The sequence below is a fragment of the Dermacentor silvarum genome, chromosome 11 (genome assembly GCF_013339745.2).
Source record: "Dermacentor silvarum isolate Dsil-2018 chromosome 11, BIME_Dsil_1.4, whole genome shotgun sequence".
In the NCBI taxonomy this organism is placed as follows: Eukaryota; Metazoa; Arthropoda; class Arachnida; order Ixodida; family Ixodidae; genus Dermacentor; species Dermacentor silvarum.
In genome coordinates, this window is record NC_051164.1 from 29,003,608 (window position 1) to 29,028,712 (window position 25,105).

The 25,105-nt window shown below is 46.5% G+C and overlaps 1 protein-coding gene across 1 annotated transcript; it reads left to right on the forward strand.

Annotated features, from left to right (window-relative positions):
• The first annotated feature begins 1,141 nt into the window (after positions 1-1,141).
• LOC119433217 (integrator complex subunit 5) lies at positions 1,142-23,114 on the forward strand. Its single transcript, XM_049658943.1, has 7 exons — positions 1,142-2,235; positions 5,907-6,103; positions 7,826-8,104; positions 10,908-11,051; positions 16,859-17,194; positions 19,523-19,921; positions 21,821-23,114. The coding sequence occupies exons 1-7, from the start codon at positions 1,317-1,319 to the stop codon at positions 22,337-22,339; spliced, it is 2,793 nt and encodes a 930-aa protein (XP_049514900.1). The 5' UTR covers positions 1,142-1,316; the 3' UTR covers positions 22,340-23,114.
• Positions 23,115-25,105: the final 1,991 nt, after the last annotated feature.

Below are 25,105 nucleotides of genomic sequence, written 5' to 3' on the forward strand. Positions count from 1 at the left end.
TTTAAACAAAAACTAAATTTGTATAGGAAAAATTAGAAAAATACCATAAAGAATTTTAAGATAAAACAATTTTGACATAAAAAAGGTAAATAATAGGAATAATTTATAATTCTAGAAATCCACCAAGGTACTCTTTTTGTGCCTCTTATGAAATTGTAAACTCCAAGAAAAGCATCCTTGTGGCTGTGTCCCAGTGAAGTCACCCCAAAAAGAGAGAATCGTTGGCGAGGTTAGTCTTTCGAAATGAAATTTCTAAGTGTTTTATCAGTCTTAAAATTCGGTGGCACAACAGAATAACTTCTTGTTGGGCGAGTTGGTGTTTACAGTAGCGCTCCTCTTTCCTTTCCTCTCGTCTTTCGCTGTTGTCTTTTATTTCGAGTTTTGCGCTAATAAGTATCATGTTCGGTGGCACAAGAGGAAAAAAATAAGTGATCAATGAATTCAGGTGCATTGCAAAAAGAACATAGAGGTGACACAGCGAGACCAGACCTGTGTAAGTAAAAATTTAGAGGCGGTATATGGCATCTCAATTTTGTAAAGGAATCTGACACCGATTATTGTTCTACGGTAAACAAAGATAGTGGAAATCAGAAGAAGGCGTTAAAATAGATTTTGCGATAGCGCAAGAAAATATAACGTGTCGGAAACGCAGTAAAAGACGTAGAAACTGCGTCCGCAACCTCACTGACAGCCGCTACTGCGGCCGCGATCTCCTCGGTTTTTTGACGCCAGCGCCACGCGCGGCAGTTACAGAAGTGGCAACAGCTCTCCCATAGGCCGCGCCGCGCGCTCTTTCCACTACCCAAGCTATTCTAGTACACTGTCACTCTACTTAAAGGCTATGCTTTTGGCAAAATTGATTTCTCGAGCCAAAAACACGTCAGCGACGTCGGGTTTTAGACAGTGCACAAATAAGCATGGTCCAAACGCATACTACAGAATACTTTTCTAGATAACAAACATATATCCATGTTTTGGATTTCATTTTTAACATAGAGCAGCGCCTGCATAGAGTTGAAATGTACGATTTTTAGGGGATGGTAATTACTCGATCTGAGAGAGACAGCCGGATTGACGATTGACATCAATACCGACAGCCCCTCTAGCGGGAGAATCGCCTCGCTACGCTGGCTACGCGCTGCTCACTACTTTCGCTGTTTGGAATGGTTTGGATGCGCGGCAGTATTTTGGCGTCTGGCTTCGTGTTGTTTGAAAAGTGTGCGGGTCCGGAGGCTACTTCCACGAGTTCTACTCCACCTAGCGCTTATCGCGCCATGCGCTTGCCAGGTCGGTTTGTAGCAAACTGAGAACGGAGCATGACAAGCGTGATGCATTCGCACGCAGACAGCAACAATGCGGCGGCCGACGCGCTCAACGACTTGCGGCTTTTTCTCGCGGGAACCTCCAGCTACGACAGCAAGGTTCGCGGTTCGGACGTGGCCAAGGCGGCGATACGGCTGCTCAAGACACTGCCCGTGGCGCGCGAGGCCGTGCTCGAGTACATGCACAACCTCTTCGACGACGCCGTCAACCGGCACATCATGCGGCTCGACTCCGAGGAGACTGGCGTGCCCGTCGAGCTCGAAGAGCGCGACGTGGCTGTTGAAGAGGTGCAGCGAGTTCTGTCCGGCTTCATCGAGAGCAACCTGGGTGCCTGGGCGCCCATCATATCGAGCTGGTCGCTGGAGCTGCTCGGCCACCTGACGCGAAAGTACGCCGACCGTCGCATCGTCCACTACTCGTCCAGCCTGCCCGAGGTGCTGCAGATGTGGATGGCGTGCCCGCCGACGCGCACGCTGATCGACCTGACGACCCAGTGCCTGTCGACGCTGATCGACACCAACCCGGACAAGTGCATCGACACGCTGCTCGAGACGTCGGTGCAGCACTCGCCGCACTTCGACTGGGTGGTGGCGCACATCGGCTCTTGCTTCCCGCACACGGTCATCACGCGCGTGCTCGCCTGCGGCCTCAAGGACTTCATCAGCCACGAGGACGAGGCGATGGGCGCCGTCGAGCGGAACGTGCCCAAGCTCGCCTCGGTCGTCGGCATCCTGGGCCACCTGGCCGGCCAGCACGCGGCCGACATACGACGAGCGCTGGTGGCGCTCATGCAGCAGAGCTTCGCGGTGAACCCGACGCGCGAGCAGCTCGCCACCATCCCGTTCCTGCTTCAGCTGGCCTCCATGTCCGAGCACCTGCTCAACGCCGTCGTCTCCGAGTTCACCAAAGTCTGTGAGTCTACGCCAGACGTTAGGCGCAACAGACAGATGGAGGCTTGATTTCAACAGTGGTCAAGCAAGACATGTCTCGCGAGCCAGCGGTTCAGCTTGTCTTCGTCAGGGCGAATGCAGGGTCACCTTGTCGAAACGTGACTTAAGAGGCATCTTTTGTTTGAACACCAACCATTGCTAGCACTACCATACCTTACCGCAGATTTTCTCCTCCTGTTCTACCTTACACTTTGCATGAGCGCAACCAAGGAAGCAGCAGTGTTAGGTAGGTCACACGACATAGACTGCATAATAGTTCACTTACACCAGTGGGCCTCTTCGATTATGCAGTCACGGACTGTCCACAAACCGTCCGCGGCTTCCGGTCTGACTAGCCCTGACAGAAGAGCGCGTCACATTCACGTGATCCAGCTGTCCGGTGCTTTGACCGAAATCTCTGTCCGAGATTTCGGTCAAAGCACCGCGACTGGAAATCACTCTCCTGGCTGCCGTCGTCTGCTCTTTGCTACTCGTAGATAGCCCCCTACCCAGCGTTTTTATTAGCGTGGTCTCCGAAATGCTGCAGTCTCAGAGGCCACGTCGCCGACGCAACCATGAAGCTAGCACATTGTGATCGTAGCCTGAGCACATAGAACTTGTTCGCCAAGTGCAGTTTATTACATCGCGCTAGCCTGAAAAATTTAAGCGGAATTCCCATATGGACGTAAGCAAAATCGTGGTGGTGGTGAAATTTATTTATTGGCCCTAAAATTGCTGTGGAGAGACTCCGAAATCATGGTCGTGCCACGTTGCTGTTCATGCAGAAAGCACCTGCCGACATCCTCAAATCTCGCGAGACCGTCTGCTAATTAAAAGCCTGACGCGTGTCTAAGAGAGAGCGCGTGTACCCGTCTACTAATCCTGCACATCAAAAATCAATTGCTCGAACTTGGTAGTAGAAGGGATCAACATATACGAGTATGTCAACAACAATCCGCAAAGCTCCTATATATTGTATACCACCCCAGCTACCGGCGTGAAATAGCCACATGCAATATATGATTCCTCGCATGTACGCTAGTTTCACTTACCTGAAAAGCAAAATTTAGCTGCTTACTGCGTATATAGCAATGAGCATGACAGATTTCGCGAAACACATTAAGAAAAGCAAGCATGTGCGCCTGATCGCTGTGCTTCTTTCTTTAAAAAACATGAAGACTAAAGCTACAGCAGTTAGACGGCTCGTAAAAAAAGTTGCATGATGGCACACAAAGCACCGATGTAACAGAAGCGATAACTCAATGCACCGTAGTTGCCGCCTGGAGCGCGCAAAGTACGCAAAAGCACACAACTCTTTCACAACATGGCCTCAAACACCGAGCGCATCTTTTTAAGACAGCCGTCGTCTGCTAGCTACTTGCGCTTCTCTGAGCAAACATCTGCTGACAGCTCCAACAGTCCGCGGGCAGTTCGGAACTTCCGGTCCATGAAAAAAACGAACGCGCTTCTGTCAATGCTCAGACTAGTGGGCACAGCTTCGGAAGCTGTCCGAGCAAAATCGAATGCGGCACAGCAGTCCCAAGCAGTTCGGGACTGTCAGGGACTCATAATCGAAGAGGCCCAGTATTATGTGTCAACCCGACATAGACTATGTAACACAGTCGAACGCCTTTAGAATGAAGTGCTTGGGGCCTCCGAAATCATTCGTTATACAGGTCACTTTGTTGTAGAGGCATTCGATTGTATTTCCCCCTCACCATCCTTTTAAAGCTTTAGGGACAGCTTGGTACCGGTGCCATGACGCTAGCTGTGGTCCCTATCATTCTAGAACTCTCATTACAGTGCGCTTGCTAGTTTGCAGTAACCCATCATTATTCGGGCCGTGAGCCCACCCAATACATTAGACGAAGTAAATATGACGAGACATTCACAGGAAAAATTTCGATGACTGTGTGCCCCGGGGCAATAGATGGCCACAGTGATCTCAATGCCTACAGCAAAGCACCTCCGGTAGTTCTTGCACAATTTAATTTTTTTTGGCAGTCTACCTGAATGATCAGCTGCAGCACTTGACAGCAGTACCTCCATCAGTGTCAGGGTTAAAAGCCGTCTAGTTTTGTGCACAGATTAGTAGATGGAAACTTGATGCCAGAATTGTGCAGTGAACATGAGTATTATGTGTGGTGCAGGATTTTGCATTCCATTTCTTTATTTCATTCTTTCCTAATTCATTCATTACACAAAGAAAAGCGCGAATGCTAAGACAAGAGAAAAAGACTGTCCAACTTTCCGAATGCCACGTATATATATATATATATTACCTTTGATAACAGTTACACTGGAAACTTCGTGTGACGTCGCAAGATTGTTCACTGAAGTGACGAGCTTATATGAGTATTTGCAAGACCTCAGAGTAGCAGACAATCCAGTTTTACAGCCTCAGTCCCCTCGCACCATGCAACCAGCGGATTCAGTTAAACACGTTAGGGAGATACATGTGTTTTATGCGTATTAAGTCGCACAAGTACACGTCTATGAAAAAGCAATGTAACACATTGTAAAAGATTTAATACAAAAGATACAATCAAGAAATCTTTTCCTGGCGAAAGGTCAGTTATTGAGAAGATAAGACATAACCTATGGTAAACATTAAACAATATATAACAATGTCTGAACACAACTTATGACTAGAATTATTAGCATAAGTACGTATAATGTGATCCATAACGCCATAGTTTCATTACATGTCAAAGCATGCCTTTTGCCACTGGTTTCGTTTATTTTCCGGAGGCAGAACAAAAGATTATAGAGTAAAAATTATCAGGTGCCCAAATAAATAAACATATTAACAAATAAATAAATAGGAAAGCGATATCTCAAAAGCGCGAAAGGACTCGATTTCAAATATAGGAACAACATGGATTGTGTTATTGAGCGGCAAATGCAGCATACCACGAATAAAAATGAATACGGAAAATGCACAGATAGAATATGGAGTTTTACAAATAGCGCAACCACGTGTCTTTTCTTACCCAAATAGCCTCACTCTGCTTGCGCTGTTATGGACCCCATGTTCATTCCTTTGTATTACTTTTTTGCGTTGTTTTCTATGCCAGGTGGGTTGCTTTGACTTGTAAGTTGGTGCCTTTCTCTCTCGAATTAAATACATCAGTTCGTTGTCTGATGTGATAGTTTCACCATCATTGAAAAAGTGTTCGTTCGGGCACTTGATCTGGAAATGAAGTCGTCAGCAATCTGATCCAAATTGATTTTGCGGGAGAGTTTTGTGGGCGTGCAAAATTGCCAGATGGTTCAAACAGGCTTGTTCAGTCGTCGACCACAAGTATACATTTTCAGTTGCCGAAGGCAAGAAAAGGACCTCTCGGACGTGGTCAACGAGACCGGTATGGCCAACACAATTTTTTTAGCTTCGGCATCACCCGGGGGGAGGGCAGCCCTCGCTGAACGTGCGAGGACTGAACATGCGCAAGGCCTTGCGCATGTTCAGTGCGGACTTGGGGGACGTCGTTTTTCATGTATGAAGTTCAGTTGTTAGTCCAGCCACCTTCCTGTCACTTTGTCTATGTCTTCTCGATTTTTTCTACTTCCAAGTTTGCTGGCATTCTCCAAGGCTAACCACCATGCTTGCCGTGACCGCCACACTTGCTGATTGACCACCTACTGCCATTGCAGTGTCAGCGGACACACTCAACAAGCTGTCAACATTGATGAGCAAGTGGGAGTCGGCCAAGATCCCCGGGACTCGAGACCTGCTGAGCCTGACCGTTATCCTCATTGTGCAGAGCGGCTCAGGTGATCTGCGCTTCCTCGGCCAGATTTTGGACATTGCATCTGGCGAAAGCGAATTCTCCGCGGCACTACTGCCTGCGGTAAGGACCATTGCTGGCACCAACTGTGTCGAGGTGGACAGGCTTTTATCACAGATTTGTGTCAAACATTTGATCTTGCTCAAAGCGGCCCTAAAACACTTTTTATTGAAGTCGAGAATGGCATTTGCAGTTAAAATAGACTATTTCAGACATACTTTGCAACAAAATGCACTTCAGTGCATTCAGCAGAAGCAGAGTTATTGGCAATCAAAGATCGCCTTTGATCTCCTACACTGTGCTCCAGCTTCTTTAATGCCTTGCACTGCGAAGGCTACGGTGAAGCAAGGTGTTCCAACCACGCTCCGCCTGCTGAATGTCACCGTGACGCGCAGTTCAAGTTTGATTTTGTATGGTGCCTCTTCCCTTTGCTGTGCTACAGTGTACTAGATAGCTATGCGCGGCCATGCTTTCTCGCACCGATTGACAAGTAGCACATTTCCCTTCGCACTTATCACTACAGCAATCGCACAGTTTTCGAGGGTCGAACGAAACATCGTCTCTATGTTCGTTCATGCGAGTATGTCGGCAGCGTCCATATCTGGTAAGCTATGAATGCCGCACTGCGGACTCGCATTGGAAGGATTTCTAACGTAACCAATCACAATGGCAACACACCTCGAAGGTGTGCAACTTGGAAACCAAATAACCGGTTCCAGGCGCTCGAACCGATTGCCACGTGCCTGGAGCCATGTTAACCACAGAGACCAATCGGAGCATGCTGTTGTCCTCAGCGGGCTTGCTGTGGCACCCCGCGGTGGCTGTGGTATTTATGTTGCGCAGCAGACACAGCTACATGCAACTGTGGTGGCTAACTGTAGAGTGAGTATGGCCACGGACGCTGGCCAGATGGCGTTGAGGTTGTTTCAGCTTCCTACAAGAATTGGTGATGCCAGCCACGTGGGCTACGATGGAAACGAGACGATTTTCTGAACAGCAACAGATGTGCGCCTGTTTAACTCCTTGCTTGAACTCTGTGCTTGCTCGAACCTGATAATCAAAGCAGTGCCCAATCGACATCAGCATTCAAATTCATATGGCCACGGCAGGGTTGGAGTGTGCACTAACGCTCATGTGCTCCAGTCTGGCCATGCTATGACCGGCATTGTCCTGCACAAGCTTGACCAACAAATAGTAGCCACATCCAAATTGCGCATTTTGAAGTGCTGTCAGTAGTTCAACAGGAAGCGATGTCTGCCGAGTAGTCTAGCCAAGAGCAGTGACCCCAATTCAAACTTGGATGAGGGCAGCTGGCAAGTGCTCAAGTTTGTGCATTTCAACTTGCAGAGCATGTTCGGATTCGTTTTGAGCACGACTAAATATGAATACAAGCGTAGACATTGCCGCACTCGCGTTACGGTGTAATGTATTTGTTCAACGGCCCATCGCATGGTGACTGTTTTTGTCGACGAAGCTGCACTAAAGCTTGTCATTAATTAAATTTCGACAACTCGCAGTTGTTGGTTGTGCCAAAGTCATCGTCGGCTTTGCTGTCTTGCCCAGGAAGTGTCCAGTGACACAAAACAACATTAAAAGAACAATTGACAAACGCACAAAAACATTTCATCTTGCTTGATGCAGCATACTTCTCTGCGCTCTGTGTCATCCCGACGCCGTACAGTGTTGTAACTTGATGATTGGCTATTTTCGCATGCATAGTGATAGAAGTTTTGACACCAGCGTTTAGCTGTCGATGGTAGTCGCAGTTGATGGCTCCCAACGCAGGTTCCCAACGCTGCTGGTATGCTGCTGGACAGCGTACTGCTGGAGATGCAGCAGCGGGTGTTTGCAGGAGCGGCCGAGATCCCACTGTTGTCGGCGCTGGAAGCCCGGCTACCAGAGCTGTGTGGCTGGCTGCAGCGGACACGCTGCGGGCCCCGCACCATGTGGCTCTGGAACGCGCTGTCCCTCATCTGTGTCCACCGCAAGGAGAAGACAGCCCTCACAGTGCTCAGTCACCTGCTAGGCCGCATCCGTGGCTCCACTGAGCTGCTCTTCTTTCAGGTAATAAAATGGCTGCTCTCTTCATCACCAAGAAATATGTACACTGACCCTCAATTTTTCCTTGAAAACCTTTTAATGTGATTAGCATTCTTGGGGACATTGTTTCAGAACTTTACCTTCTTTCCGATTTGTCCATTTGTATCCAACTTCTTTCACTCAGTGACTCAAGCTGTCAACTAGCTTGGGCCACCAAGTATGTGCTGGTCGCTGTCTTGCCGGGCAGACAACATGGGCCACACATTTCAGCAAACATTTTTGGTTAAATAAACATAGAAAGAACAGCAAACATGACCTAAGGATCATAGTGCATTGCCAAACTGCGTTCATATGATCCGTTTTCCGGCCGCTAGATCCCATGTAAAAAAAAATATGTATGAGACGTGCGCAGTCGGAAACAGTAGCCGCTCGCCACATCAGCTTCCCTGCAATACCTGCCCACACATCTCGCGTGAAAACAGTGGCACGCACTCAGTTTCTTATTCCAGTGCCAGCAAATCACATTCTGGGTTGTTGCGCGTCGTATTCACAGCTATCACCGCCAATAGTGATAAGCATCTTCACCTATCTGTTTCACAGCACATGGTGCCGTTGAAATGTACTGCATGCTTTTAATAGTTGATAACCCAAGCTCACATGTGGGCATAAAGCCAGTGAAACTCCAAACTGCTTTTGTGCAGCACAGTCTAAACTGGCAGTGTTGCAGACTGAACACTGCATGCAATATCTGCTCTTCATGACGACTTGCAACACATGTCAGACTGCGCAGTGGGTGAACATGAAACGCATCGCCTTGGCCAACGTGAAATTCTAGATAAATTTTATTTTAATGGTGGTTAGTGCACATCGACTCTTTTATTCCGACGGCAGCAGCTGGGTGTGGCCATGTGCACCCTATCTTGGAAGTAATCTGCAGTGGGTTCGAAGGCTAGGCAGCCGGAGATACGTGATGGCTTCTGATGCGCTGTGTTCTCACGCGCCTAGTTTGCAGTTAAGTGAGAGGCAGCACAAAGGAAAATTCACTCGCCACTGCTGCCGCTCTTCATCACGCCAACGTTCTGACAAGTGTTCATGGTCATCGAGTGAGACCTGTGTTTGTGTTTGCCTGTACACAAGACAATGTGCTTATTAATCTAGTTAGGAAGCAATTGCTTACTGCAGTTTACGAGGTGTGGTACAAAAGTAATCAGACTGACTTTTTTTTTCAAATAAATTTGTTTTATTTTTATACATAAATGTTATACCCTTCAAAGTAGTTTCCTTAGGCGTAACTTATTGTAGCGTGCTGGAAAGCTGGAATTGCCTCCAGCTCCTTGGTTATGCTCCCTTGGATGTTTTAGACACTACCAAAATGGTGCCCCTTCAGGTGGGTTTTGATCCTGGGGAACAAAAACAAAGTCACATGGACTAAGATCAGGTGAATAGGGGAGCTGAGGAACCACTGGAATTCCTTTTTTCATCAAAAACTGGTTGATGGACACGGCCGTGTGACAGAAGGCGGTGTCATCGTGGAGTATCCAAGTGGCCGAAATGTCCGGTCTGACGCGAAGTACCCTCTTTCTGAGCCTTTCAAGGACTTCTTCATAAAAAACTTGGTTGACAGTTTGTCCTTTGGGCACAAATACTGTGCGAACAATCCCCCTACTGTCAAAGCAAATCAGCACTGATTTGATTTTTGATTTGCTCAATCAAACTTTCTTCAGTCGAGAAGAAGTGTCAGTGTGCCACTCTTGACTTTGATGTTTTGTTTCTGGATCGTACTTGAAAATCCGTGATCGATCACCAGTGATCACACAGCTGAAGAATCCTGGGTCATTTTCTAACCTGTCAAGAAGGTCAAGGTACCCGTTCTTTCAAATGTCTTTCTGTTCAATGGAGAGGTTTTTTGGCACCACCTTGGCACACACCTTTCTCATGCCCAGATTTTGAGTCAAAATTTGGTGAAGGGTAAAACAATTCAAATTTAACACTACTTATCAGTCTCAGTGTTAGTCGACAGTCTGACCTCGCAAGAGCCCTCACTCTTTCCACATTTTCCTCAGTTTATGATGTTAAAGGCCTCCCTGAGTGAGGTTAGTCTTTCACTGTTTCCTGGCCTTTCAAAAATGCTTTGTGGCACCGAAAAACTTGTGCCTTGATAAATAATGTTCCCCAAAGGCTCGTTGCAACTTTTCGTAGGTCAAACTCGTGCATTCATCAAGTTTGACACCAACTTTGAAAGCACACCATTGCTCCAAATTTTGCTGTTCCATTTTCGTAGCGCAGTACAAAAACGCAGCCTTGCCTATCACGCTCTCTAGGGTCGCATGTTTATCGCATGAGGTTGACACTTTCACTGAGCGTCTGGGAGTGGCTGATGCAGAAATTATGCGAAGGGGGGCACCTGCATCGCTGCCAGATGGCTCCCAGTGTTGCCAGTCCCATTACTATTCTGCCACACCTCATATGCATATTATAAAACTTGTAACTTTACTACGTATTGCAAACTGCGACTTTTTGTTGCAATTCGTTTTTTTTTTTTTTTGGACTGCCCAATTACTCAGATATTTTTAAAGCATTATTCATGTCCTTAAAATCAGTCGGATAATGTAAAGTTCTGTGTTCATTATCTGACTGGCTGCCAGTTGTTGGATTAATTTGCATAGCTGTCTGAGCGCAGTTCGAAGCTTCAGTCAGTACCCCGCACACAATAAAACAAATCTTGAAAAAACGTACGAGCTTTACATGAGTAAATACAGGCGTTTGCTGAAACTGCGGCTAGTCCATAAAAGGAGTGGAGTCTGTAGTGGTGGTCCTCTGCACGCAGGCACTGATCTACCAGGTCGAGGTGGTTCACGTGAACTGCCTGACCCACACCATCTCTCATCTAATGGCCGAGTTGCGATCAGGCCGAGTCCCTAACCCCACCCAGCTGGTCGAGAATCTCAAGAAACTCAGCGGCAACTCTCACGTAAGTGTCAGCTCCCTCGAGCTCCGTTCCGTTTTAGTTGGTGCCTACTGCGCATCCATTTTTGACAAATAAAATCGCCGGCAGCTGTGCTAACGTCATCTTGTTGTCTAGAAAACTGTGGTCTAGAAAACTTGTTGAAGAAAGTTTTTGAGAACTTTATTTAGGCCTTTATCTGTGTTTGCCAGTTATTTCAATGCCAGTAACCACATATAATTTTTAGGTGAGAAATAATGGCAATAACCATTATACGATCATAAAAATTTTTTTTCAGCAGAAAAAAAAAAAACTCCCACAGCAGGATTAGAACTTGTGTTCTCGCATTCGTGGACCAGTTGCTTTAACCTGAGATCACTGCTGCGCGGTTGAAGTGACCGAACAATGGGAGCTTGTTATGCAGCTCAGCATAGGTCCGACTTTGCATATCCTATGCAGGGAGAGTCTGGCATTGCTTGTACTTGCAAGCATATGCTACTGCCCAAAAAAAAGTTGCCTGTCGTCTTTGCGTGACTAAACCTGTGACGTTACATGATGTATGTGCATCTCAGACGGGTCACGCAAGACGACGGAGATGAAGACAAACTTCTCTGTCGTATTGTGTGCCCCATTTGAAGTACACATTGCATAATGCAATACGTACCAACTAGTGCACGAGTCCGTTCTTCTGATGCGTTGCAAGAAATGTCAGCAAGTGAGCAGTCTCTACACATATTTAGGTGGAGAACCTCTGTTCTGAGACCTCTGTTCGGTATATTAACACATCTGTCACAAGAAAAGTAGATTTTTGTTGCCTGTCGTAATTGCATGTTGTTTCCTCTTTTTTTTGGCACCTTCATTGTGGCTACATTCATGCAATCCACGTCTATTTTGCTAAACACAATTAAGTGGCTGGGTTTTGGTCTGTGTGGTCAGCTAGTGCAATGCAACTTTCTAATGTACAAGAAACCAAAGCTTTCTAAAACATTTTTACAAGATTGAGAAACCTAATTGTAAACGTACAAGAAAGTATTCTCGGTCAAAAAACAATGATAAATACGCTCTTGCCGTGGAAGTTATAAAATAATATCACAGTTTCGCCAATAGGGCGAAGCAGGGCGAAGTTCTAAGAAACATGATAGAACAATACACGGTGTAAGACCCACAGCTGTAGTGGTAGTATGAACTGAAGTAAACGTAAGCTGACTAAGTAAAAATGAGCCGTTGTGCTACTGGTCCTCTGTTTGAATCCTGTCATTGGACAATAAAATTTGTTAATTATATAGGCTAATGTCTTTCTTAGCGACTTTACCACCACTTTTCTGTATCGGGTATGTTTCATACCTCTTTCCTGGGCCGATCCCGGAGGTTGTGCACAGCCGTGCGAATAAAATTACATCATTTTCAGGTTTGAGCTCTGTTATTGTTTCACACTTTACTATATAAGTCTGAGAAGATTTCAGATAAAAGACATGCACTGTCAGTGTTTTGTTTCATGACATTTGTTTGTGGGCTGCTAGTCTCTAAAGTCTGAGGAATAATTTTATCAAGAATGTAAGACCTAGTATGAGCAACTTTAGTGATAGAGTGGTGTGTCAATATAACCTGCATTTACCGCATCTCATATAGCATGGTGTGGCATATAGCATACCTATACCTAAATATATATGGAATCTCACGGCGACGACAAAATTCGCTTGGAGTGTCCGTATAATTGCTATCGCAATAAAACATTTCAAACACCTCTTGCCTTAAATGTTTTTTCGAAGTTTCAGGATGCAGTAGACTTCCGCTATTTTGACTCCGTTTAATTGGATTGTTCGATTAATTCGATTCTGATCGAAGGCCCCGGCCAGTGCCCATGCATTTCTATGGGCCCAAACTTTCATTATTTAGATTCTAAAATTGGCCTTTGCCGGATAAATCGAACTTGACCAGTCAGCACGCAATCGCTTGACCCCTATAGTGACCCTGATACCGACTCATTTAGTGGTACCGTCTGTCTGAGTGGAGCTAAGGGTACAGTGAATGTGTTGAACACCCGTCACCTGTCGTCGAAAATGCCCATTTTCGACCCGCCCTAGGAAGATTTTCAAGCAAAAGTCATAGCTCACAATGTCTGATTATGGTATTTACCTGACTACAATGTTTGACTACGCCTTTTTTTTTAATGTCGCAGTTTCGCCCGAAAGGCAAAGCATCGATTGCGATAGCAAATTAGTAGCGAGCTATTCGGAGTAGGGATAGTAGTTTTATCGGCTGCATAAACTTGGACACATTTGCTTACTAACTGAATTAACAATCGTGGTGTCAGCGCGCACAAGCAAACATGAATAGATCACACTGAATGACCGCAGCCAACGACTGTCAAAACGCTGGCAGCAAGCGCAGGTTCGCACGGTCTATCGGTTCAACGGAAACTGAGCGGCGAAGTGCACAGCGCATACAAAGGTCAGAGCCGTGTGGAGATAAGAGACGGTGTGGACGACCGGCATCCCCGTGGCAAAGCGCAAAGGAAAAGTTGTGGGCAGAGGAGAAGCTGCCCCCCCCCCCCCCCCCCCCCCCCCCCCTCTTCCCGCTTTGTTGCTTTCGCGTGGGAGATTGAGTGGCAAGATACGCCTTTGGTGCCGGAGCACAGCGCCGCCCCGCCTCCCTCCCTCCCTCCCTCCCATACCCCCACGGTCTTTCGCGCGACGGTCACGTTTGCTTTCCGCTGAGCGTTCCGTCTCCGTGATAGCGGGTGGGGGCGGGGGGCTTCGCTCTCGGTGATAGCGCGCGTCCCCCGCGCGCTTTCGCTCGCGCATACGGCGCGCGGCGACGATTTTTATCGCCCTTGAAATCTATACGGAACCTCACGGCGACGGCAACGCCGACGGCAGAAATCCGGTAGAAGTGTCCATATAATTGCTATCGCAATAAAAAAAACTTGGACCCAAAATAACCTTCGCAACGGTCGTATGCTTTACCGCATAACATGGGTGTATTGCGGCAGAGCTAACATTAACCAAACTGGCGAAGCTGACCTTAAAAAATCGGCCGCCTTTGTGCAATAATTTGTCTTGCTAAAAAATCGGGTGCGTGTTATGTTTCTACTTTGTTTAGGAGCTTTAATGTCTTTCCTACATTAGTTTACTACTTTGGATTCATAGAAATTGTGCACGCGTTTGATTCGGGGGTGTGGTAGGATAGGGGCAAGTACTTCCAAATGAATCAGTAGTGTGTTTTGGCGTCTTCGTGTTTAATTTGACCCACTGGATAATTCCATCAATTTTGTCAATCCCGTCAGGGTCGAATTAATGGAAGTCGACTGTAAGCCAAGAAGTCTACACGCCTTTCAAGTCATTTCAAGAAGTTTTCTAGAAGTATTGCGTTTCATAAGTAGGTCATACGGCAAAGCTGCTAAAGAGCACGCAACTGTGAAATGGTTGATTTGGTTGAAATTTTTTATTTTTATATTATAATTTTTTATTTCTGATCCTCAGACCATTCTTTCTCTCACAGTGAAATATTATGAAGAAATTTACAGTAGAAGAGAAAATCGCACTTTATAGTGCATTGTCTCATGACAACTTGTCAGCATGTCCACGTTAATTTAAGCCCACGTTAATATCGCAGTCCAAAATAAGTGTACTATGACAAGCTGCAGCCAGGTTCGCAAGCGCTGCTGGCCATGGCTGCAGTGGTCAGCGAGCTAGCCCTACCGTCTTGTTTGGCCATATTTCCATGTGGCCGAAATGCAAAAATGTGCATTGGGGGCACGTTTAAGAACCCCGGGTAGTCAAAATTAATCCAGAGTCTCCCTACTACTACGTGCATCATAATCAAATTGTGGTTGTGGCACCTAAAATCGCAAAACAAAATAAGAAAAGCGTCTCCCGAGCGAACAAGAGCAAGTGGGGGCAGCGAATGTAGGTACAGTCTATGTGATGGCGCTATAGTTCCTAGAATATATCAACAGTGCCTACTGTTGCTTGCAAACTGATAGCTAGCAAGATTATTAGATGCGAAGCAGCTTATGATCGGGGCTATGTCCCTCCCTCCCTCCGCCGTGCGGCGTCCACACCCCTACTGCGCATGTGCCGGCAGAAAGAGCCCTGACATGGAAGACAACTTCGGTTTGTCAAATTTCAGTATGAAGTTTGCTTTCTTCACCAAACAATTTCAGAGCTGCCGTGCGCTGATATAAAGACATCCTGCATGTTCTGTTATTCTATTATTCATTGATACTGTGGAAGCCGGAACCGGAAGCCAGCTTCCGGAGAACGCTTCCGGTGTTTTGCCCGAATGATCCCCCAGTGCTTCACCCACTCATCATCGTTCACTTCGTCCTCTCATTCTCCGCCCGCAACGCCGCAATGAGTGCCACGGACAGCGCCAGTGTCAGCACCGTGGACAGCGCCGCGGAGAAGAGGGCTCGAGCCGCTGCCACGAAACGGCAGCAGCGACAGGCCAATCGGAAAACTAATGGGAACTTGAGTCGGACCCCATGGCTGCTTCGCATACTACTCGGGGTTCCCCTACGGGAAGATGGTGTAATTTTTGTTTAAGTAATGTGATTATCCTTCTCAGCATGTGCAGCACTAGGTTTGTTGCTTAAAATTTGGGAGCATAAAGGTTCGTGTAAAATTTTCTGGAATTCGATATTCGATTCGAAATCTGCTATTCAGTATTCATACTCCCCTACCAACGACAGCCCGCTATCGATGGTTGCAAATTTGTATTTTCCCGCTCTTTGGGCACTCTTGGCCAGCTAGTGCTTTTGATTGGGTTAATCAGGAACTATTTACTCTGTTTCGCTTTTCTGTTTTCATTTTTCGCCACCTGTGTATTTTTAAAGCGCCCCCAGAGAAGGGTTGGTGTGATCAGTGCTCATAGTTTCCAAGCTGGTGTCGGTGTTATGCCACTCATCCACGGAAACATTGCCTTTCTACCGATTCTCTTGCATCTGTGTGCAACTTTTTGAACTTTGGAAAGAGCCCTGACATGGAAGACAACTTCGGTTTGTCAAATTTCAGTATGAAGTTTGCTTTCTTCACCAAACAATTTCAGAGCTGCCGTGCGCTGATATAAAGACATCCTGCATGTTCTGTTATTCTATTATTCATTGATACTGTGAACCCTACAATGGGTCATTACAGGACTGGAATAAATACTGAAAGAACATAAAAAGTGTTACATTCCTTGCCAGGTAGTGGGACATCGTACATCACATCTAAAGGTCACAGTTTTTATCTGCAGGGTGTTAGCATACTTTGGCCAAGATCATTTTCTGGCGGCCGCTCAGGGAGTCGAGTTTTGCACCAAAAGACAGCCGGATGTCAACTTCAGCATCGCGCTAAGGCTAATCACTAGGGTTAACGTTTTCCTATATATCTGTAGAAATTCCTTACATAGAAAGCTTATATTTGCTGGAGTATTGCACAGGTCCCTTGCATTCAATATGTATATCCTGAAATTATTTAGTTTTTTTCGTGTGGAGTAACAATGCCGTTTTTGTACAACTTTCTTTTTAACAAAATTTCTTTAGTTTTTTTCTAATTCTTTTTAATAAACATGTTGTTTGGGACAAGTAGCAACGAAAACAGAATTCCTTCCTTCACAATTTAAAATTATACACCTTAGCTTCAAGCGTGTTGTGTGATAGGAACAAAAGCATTTGCTAGACTACCCAAACGCTGCTGCTTTTCCTGCGGGCAGGAAAGTGTTGAAATAACTTTCCACTACAATAATTTAACATTTAATTTAATAATTTAACAGCGCAAAAAACACGAAAGACAAGAAGGGAGTCAAACATGGTGAAACCTGGCCTTCTGTCATGCTTCTTTCTCCACCAGGTTGGTCTGCGTGTTAGCAGCACCGTCTGCAAGTTCGCTGAGGTCTTGGCTGAGCAGATGCAGCTGTCCTCTGACCTGACGTACGTGGATGCCGTTGCGGAGCTGCTCTCCACGTCTGTGCAGCCAGAGGCCATGTCCCCGACAGCAGTGGTCAAGGTGGCTGCGTCAGCCGTCGCCTACTTCTTCGCCATCGTCTGCAATCCGACTCACTATGGGCCGTCGCGCAAGTACACGGCTGCCTGCGTCTGCTTCCGTCTGCTGTCAACGCTGTGCACACGCTCAGTCGCGCAACACTTGTCACTCCGCAATTTGCTCTCTGGGGCACTTGACAACAAGGTGAGAATGTCCACTTTATATGACCCGTTGTTCACTGCACGTCAAGGAGTTAGCTGTTACGGTCGGGCCTCCTTATAATGAAGTCGTATCTGAAACAAAACGACCTTTTTTATATCCAATACAGAAGAATTTCGTTAATTCAATTTTTCGGTTAATTCGATCCCAACCAAAGGTCTCGGCCGGCGCCCATGCATTTCTATCGCCGCAAACATTAGTTACTTCGATACTAAAATTGGCATTCGCTTGATGAATCGAACTTGACCAGTCCGCACACACACGCCTGACCCGTATAGTGACCCCCAATAACAACCCCTCTAGCTGCAGCGTCTGTCTCGGTGAAGCTTTGGGGACGGTGAATGCATTGAACACATGTGGCCTCCCTTCAAAAACGCCTATTTTCAGCCCGCCCTAGGAAGACTTTCAAGTAATAACGGTAGCACAAAATGTCTGATTATGATATTTACCAGATTCTAACGGGTGCCTTTTGTTTTCCAAGGAAATTGGGCCGAAAATTGCCTGGGCGGTGCAATTGGATACTTACACGTCCCGTCTCTTCTTTTTTCTTCGCACTTCCAGTGACAGTCTCGCGTGGGAGCCTGTGAGCTGTTGCGTTTGTTTCATTTCACTCTGTGCACGATCTTGCAAGCTGTGCATGAGAACACCTGCGTTGTTGTCTGGCTGCTTCTGTGAAATGGATCCCTCAGTGTGCCCACATGTTTGGAGAGGCTGGCTTGGCTTGTGGATCTTTACCGCAATACATTCGTGGCGTTGTACCGCTGGCACCAGACTAGCGGTATGATACACAGTGCCACATGAACACCGAGTTAGACGCAAGGGGATGAAAGAGCATGATTACGTGCTGGAACATGATAGAAAATGACATAGTTTCATTCCCTGTGAGCGCGACTGCACGACGTGAGAACAAGCAGACAGGTACAACGTAAAACAAAGACACGCAGACAGTCATTTTGTACAGTCGAACCTGGATACATCAAATCTTTAGGGGATCACAAAAAAGTTCGATGTATGGGTAACTTTATATATAAAATTGAAATCTTATACAAACATTTTCAAGGGGATTTTACTGCTGTTCGTTATACAAAATAATTCGTTATATGTGGGTTCGATATGTCCGGGTTCGACTGTATGTTTTATTATTTCTCTAAACTTTAATTTGTCTATTGAAGCAACAGATAAAATAAATAACTGATATTGCCGTGAATAATTCTCGAAGTCATATGTCACCGTGAGTGGCGTCAAAGCACTGCCATTTACGAAGACGCACTTGTGTGAATGACATCGACTCTCCAGCTGGGAGCATGGCACGGCGCCTGCGAGGAGAAGGGCGCACGGCATTTGGTTTGAAATTTTGGCTCTTTTCGCGGTGCGTAGCGGTGTAATACTTTGCCGACACGATCGTTTGTGAGCGTTATATGCACTGCACTTGCCAGCTCAAAATGGCCAGACCTGGTGAGGGGCTCTTTAAGAAGAAACTTTAGCTTGGAGCCAACTCCAATTTCCTTATTCAGATACGTTAAAACACTGAAATGCTTTCATGAAACACCCGCTGGACCAATTTGAATGAAATGTGTTGCATTTAAGAGAGAAATTTAAGCACTAGGAATTAAAATTTTTATTTAGGACCTCGAATTTTTCATGAAAATTACCGAAATGGTAATTGGCAGGCCCCGCCTACACTTGCATTGTCCACTAGTAGCGCTACGAAGTCCATATACATCAGCCCAGGGACCTTCTGTTGCACCCTTCGCCCCTTACAGATGCGAGATGGGCCAAAGTCTAATTCACAGCTTTCCAGTCGTCTTTCTATGCCATTATGAATGAACAGTGCATGAACATTGCATGTAAACTTGTTCTATTGTCATCTTGTGATGACAGTGGCAATGACGCTGGCTCTTGCAGTAATCTCTTGAATGGCTGTTGCCATGTTCCTACTTGTGAAAAAGAGACACACAGGTTGCAACTGGATATGTGGTCTTTGTCTAATGTCATTATTTGTACACATTATTTGGAATTCGCCAGCATACACCCGCAGCTGTTGCTAGACTTGGTGGAGAAATATTGTCATGCCCAGACTTGCAGTGCGCTAAACATTACAGAATGGAGGGGAAAGCTACAAGTGCTGGTGCCAGCACTGGTACAAGATCTACCCATTGTAGCACATTTCCTGTGCAGTAGACTTGTAATGCGTTGCCCATACCTTTACTGTAAAAGAATTTCAGGACCCCTTTAATCTAGAGCCTGCCACTGCCATGTCCCTTATAACCAGTCAGCAGCCTTGGAAACCAATTGATTAATCAATCATCGCAGGTTTCTTGGCGATTTGGCTCTCGTCCACGGCGGAGCAGTGAGGTGTCCCTGCGGCGACCTCGCTTTGTGCACCTCCTTGACGAAAACCAGAAGTTCGCAACGTCCATCAACTTCCCACAGAGCCACTCGTCCATAGTGCGTGTCGGTGTCATTGGCTCTGGGCTGCGGAGCGTGCCTCCGCCGCCACCCATCGCGGATGAAGAGGTGGCGTTGAACAAGCAGCTCCTGCTGGAAGCGATCACCGCATGTTGTGCCCTGCCGTGGCGCAATGACAGGCCATCACCCACGCGGACTTCCCCTGTTGGTGGCATGAAGATTGTTGCACTGCTCCTAGTCGAGATGATATCATCAGACGTCATGTTCAACGGGCTTCCTTGGCCAGATGAAGATTTCCTCAAGGTGATGATCCTTCGTAATGTTTCCTTGTGATGAAATTAGCATTTTTACTTTCTTTTCTTTTGTTTCTTGTATGAGTCTGTTAGGGTGCTCTTTCAAAGTGGAGGTAACGGGCTGGGCTCATGCAAACCGTTTTGACGTTCTGCCGAGTTCCCTCTTTGGTCTGCTAGGGGGCCCACAGACCTCGTTTAGTTTGTCCAGCAGAGATTTAAAAAATGGTGGCTGCCAGTCGCATGTTGCCGCACCCGTCTTCATTTGATTTAGTCATCAAGCTCCGAAGATGATTAGCTTCTGCATGAGAGCGTTGAGAGCGACAGCAGTGTTTTCAGTGCTATAGACGCTTCCAATAACTCTGATATCACCCACTACAACAGTAGTTTTGATACGGTGTGGCAGCGGACAAATTTCAATGGATGGAACCTTCTGCCAATGCCCCCTCATTTTACATTTGTGTATTTTCGGACACAAGTTGCAAAATTGCTACCCCAGTGTTATATGTATTTCGAATCTGCAAAAAAATTTTTGCTATCGAGATATGCGGTGGAAACAAATCCTTTGTTTTCACAAAATGCATGCTTTTCTGGACACATTTTTGGACTTTTTGCCTGCACCTAAAGGGACACTAAAGGAAACTAGGAAGTCAACAGATTATTCATCTAGAAGTCTATCATCATTTCCTGTGTGCGAATAAATCCCTTTGTCCTGTAGAAAAAAGGGGCTGCAGACCTTGTCAAGCTGCCAAGAAGCACCTTTTTTCCACTGTCTTACCATCTGTATAAGTGTACAATGGTAAATCTATCTAGTATCTATCTATTTATCTACCTATCAACCAATCAATCATTGCTGCCAAAAATCCCGCTGCTGCTGCTGCTACTCAATTTGAACCACCCACACCAACATGTCATTGTCAAAGTGATGAGGTGACGTGATCTTCATGTGGCCACTCTCTCTAAGAAGCCAGTGGTGGCCTCACACGAGAGGTACCAGAATCCACAACAGGTGACGACACTCCAATTTTCTATTTTCGTCATTTTCTCGCTTAGAAATGCTGTGTTCTCGTTACGGTTGATGAATTCTTTATTACAGAAGCCTAATCGTTTAATCAAGGTCGACTTAGTATTCTCCTTTATTGTCCCTTTAACAATGGTAAAGTTTCGTGACGAGAACCGAAGGGTTTGGATGACATTTACGGTAATTTTTTTTTCTCTCTTTCCTGCTGCGCAGTGCACTTTCGCTGATGGTTTCGCTTCGCGCAGCGCACGATTTTGCGCGCTGTGGATGAGAACACCTGACTAGCGGTATAAGTTAGTGCTACACGAGCACTGAGGCAGACTCGAGTGGATCGCAGAGCACGATTGCGTGCCGTAACATGGTAAAAAATGACAGTTTTGTTCTCTGCGTGCGCGACTGCACGACGTGGGAACAAGCAGACAAAACGGAAGTGCATACATCTCTTGCTACGGTACAAAGTAAAACGAGAACACACAGGCATTCGGTTTGTATGTTTTATTATTTCTCTTTAATACTTTAAGTTCTTCTATTGAAGCAGATAACTGATGTTGCCTTGCATAACTCTTGAAGTCACGTGTCACTGTGAGCGACGTCGCAGCATTGCCATGTAATTAGGCGCACTTGCACGACAGTTGTCGACTCTACCTTTGGGAGCGCGGCGTTTAGTTTGAAATTTACGCTCTTTCTGCGGCGCATAGGAATGTAATACTTAGCAGACACGATCGTATGCCGTGCACTTGTTAGCTCAAAATGCCTAGACCGTTTAAGGAACCATAGGTGATAAAAAAAAAAAACATTTCAGAGCTCTCGACCATGGCATTCTGCATAACCCTCGGTGCTCTGTCGGGTCGTTAAAGCCCACAATCACATTTCTTTTACTTTTTTTCTCAGGTAACTATCGAGCGTGACCTTCACATTCAGGCCATGTTTGTGGATCACCCAATTCTGTGGGACCTCCTGCGACTGGTGGCTTCAGTGCGGCCGTCACTGTGCTACTGCAGCGTCCTCCTCCGTGCCGTCATGGCTGTCGCGATGACCCACTGGCGCAACTGCCAGGAGAAAGCAGCCGCCTCCAGCCCCAAGCACCTCGAGACCACCCGCACGGTGCTACGCATCATGTCTTTGGGCCAGCTTCTCCCACCAGCCATGAACAGTCTCGGCGAGGTGCTGCCGCTACTGAGCCCCTTTGAGGTCTTCTGCGTGTTGTCGGATGTCTGGCAGTACATGCGGAACAACGTCCCCAGCCCGGCCCTGTTCACGCAGAAGAACCCCGCGACTGGCGAGCTGTGGCGCGAGTTCAAGGCGCCCGCTGCGGACCTCAAGTACATGGAGCGCCTGAGAGCCATCATGATCAGCAATATCCAGACGTGCGGACTAATCTTCCAGAAGTTCTTCAGTGTCGATGCATGAAACCGAGAGCCATCATGATCGGCAACATCCAGACTGATCTTACTGAAGTTCTTCAGTGTCAACACATGAAACCGGTGTGAATGTGGACCTTGCCAAGTGTTGAAAGTGCTGCTCATTAAGGATCCTAGGTTCGGTATGCCACCATTGCTTGCTACATGGTTCCAACATGTCATGTAACTGGCGTCAGCGTGGCTGTCTAGTACCAGTGCCACATGGGCACTTTTGATTGAGCCCGATCCGGATTGAATTTCTTGATCGCAATAAAAAATGATCGCTTCTAGAATACCCAATCAAATTGAGTTTGGGTGAGCTCCAGTGCATCAGGTGTCATTAGTGGGTCCAAACTACTTATCAAATTTGTCTAATACGCTGTAAAAATTGTAATATAGAACTTTTCTTTTTCAAGAAAATCTTTAATTTGTCATTGTGAGTAAGGCTATTTGCTGATCATCTGCAAACCTCAGAACTACATGGTCATCAGCCTACAATGACGATCTAGAGGCTTGATCACCAGGCACAGATTGTGATTGTCTCGATTCATATTGAGCAAGATCGCGATCAAAAGTGACCATGCAGCTGCACTCGATCCGAGTCGAGCTTAATCCCAGTCGAACCCAAGCGCGATTGAAAGTGACCATGTGACACCAGTTGGCCGATCTCGTGCCACTCATATGTCGCAGTTTCTTATGATGTTCAAATTAGGAACTAAGGAATTGGTTCCTATTTGCTGTGTTCCTTATAGCCGTTATGCATTTTCAATAAAATGTTCACTCTACCACTGCTGTTTGTGTTGCACCAGTATGACTGTACTGCTCCGTTATGACTTGCCTCTTAGTGTATAAGGTAAGTATGGTTTGCTTGGGTGTCGACTATATAAAATTGCAGCTCAATATATACACATGGCCCATCTGTGGTTCAGCATCTACATTTGTATGTGTGCCTCTGGATCTCCAGTGAGAACTTTGCTGGTTAGTGTATGTTGTCTGTGTATGTCGTGGGTAGTGGTAAACAACTTTATTTTCTGTATAGTGAGATCACAACCAATCTGCGCTTGTCACACAAAGAGAGAGGAAGAGAGTAAATTTGCTTAGGGGGACAATGACTTGACCTACGCTGAGTATCGAAGTCTTACACGTGAAGCTCCACAGTGTGAAAACGATCTTTTTGTCCACCTCTGGTGGACAGTGTTTTGTTGCAAGCCTGTTCCAGTCTGTCACACACCCGTACGAGGTTGGGTTCCTGATCAGCACATTTGTTTGGCAGTGGTGGGGGTTTGTTGCTAGAGAGTTGAGTATGCCGCTGTTCTGGCAAAGTGATGGCAAAGCTTGCCTGCGTTTTAACCACTACCACTTGAGCAGCTTGGGTTGTTCTTTTGAAAAGCAATCAACTTGCAAAGGCTCACAGAAAAGGCAGAATAATCTTTGTGCATTTTTAGTGCGAACACTTCAATGAGCATGTAATGGAGATACTCGGGAGTGCACCGTAGCAATGTCTTTCTGAGCTGCTCAAACTCGTGCTGTGCTTATGTGGTAGAACACAGCAGCGACGACTGGGTAGTTTCAGAGTGCTAGTGAACTGCGAGTTCTCTGCAATATTTATTTTATTATAGTTATTGCTGCCTCTTTGCAAAATGGCTGCAAGAGACGTGTGTTGCAAACAGTGTGCACATTTAGGCGTGAGTCGAATGGGCACTCAGTTTAATAGAAGAGGCACATAACAAGCCTTCTGCTGGGCCATTCGGTATTTTTGTTTTTCCTAGGGTTGGTGAGGCTTGTCAAGCAGTCGTTTGGACTGCTTTTTCTCTCGCTAACCTCAGTTACCTATGTAAAAAAACTGAAATAAAATGATTGATTGATAGTTCTTTTCCAGATTGCAGCAAGGTAACGACTGTTAGCATAACGACTGTGCTTTCGAGCCAGATCTGCTACGCATTTAGTGTGTTGAAGTCTTTGACACATACCTGTGTAAATGTCTGCGTAGAAGGAAGACACTTGTTTGAAAATAATTAACGTACGTTTAATGACACTACTGCCGGCGCGATTGATGAACGAAAGATAAATACAGGTGAACTGAAAGAAGCGAACGCCAGTGATGCACTATATTATATACACAATTAAAATTAGGAAAACATATACTCGGCGCCGTTTCAACGGCTTCTTGCGTTTCAGCCACGGCAGCCGAGTGGTCGACTGCCTGCTCGACGAATATGGGGATCGTCCTGGCCTTCTTGCTGGGAGGCAACGCCTTCGAAGCCTCGATGACGAGCACGCCATTGGCAGAAAGCGAGCAGGTGACCGTCTCGGCATCAACCCCGTCCGGAAGCGCAAAGCGCCGTGAGAATTCGCGTCTCCGTCCTCGTTCTCCTCTTCATGTCTGCCGCTGACGACGACGCTGTTCTCCACAGTCCTAACGGAGAGTTCTTCAGGCTTGTAACCGCATACGTTGTAAGTGACGGCGAATTTGGAGTCAGAGTTGCAGGCAGTCTTTCTTCAACGTCCGAGCCCGATCGAGCTTCAGCGCTTGCGGCGTCTCGCCATCGACTTCAGACGGGATAACGGCGATTCGCTTCTCTCCGACGCGCATTTCAGCAAATCGTGGATTTTGCAGTGCTCTGATCCTGTCACGAGCTCACCGCCGATGCGATCCTTCGGAGGAGCGAAGAATTGGTCATCGCTAAACAATGGGTAGAACAACAGCCGGACCATCTTGTATCAAACTGTGGTGATGAGGCCACGTACGGTGATCTCCTCGGTGCACGCGCCTAGC

What these genes read in the sequence shown, in the direction of transcription:
- LOC119433217 (XM_049658943.1), top strand. Translation starts at nt 1,317, where the DNA reads ATGACAAGCGTGATGCATTCGCACGCAGACAGCAACAATGCGGCGGCC. An exon ending in CTCCGAGTTCACCAAAGTCT is followed by an intron (nt 2,236 to 5,906) that starts GTGAGTCTACGC and finishes CTGCCATTGCAG; the next exon opens with TGTCAGCGGACACACTCAAC. An exon ending in AACTCAGCGGCAACTCTCAC is followed by an intron (nt 11,052 to 16,858) that starts GTAAGTGTCAGC and finishes TTTCTCCACCAG; the next exon opens with GTTGGTCTGCGTGTTAGCAG.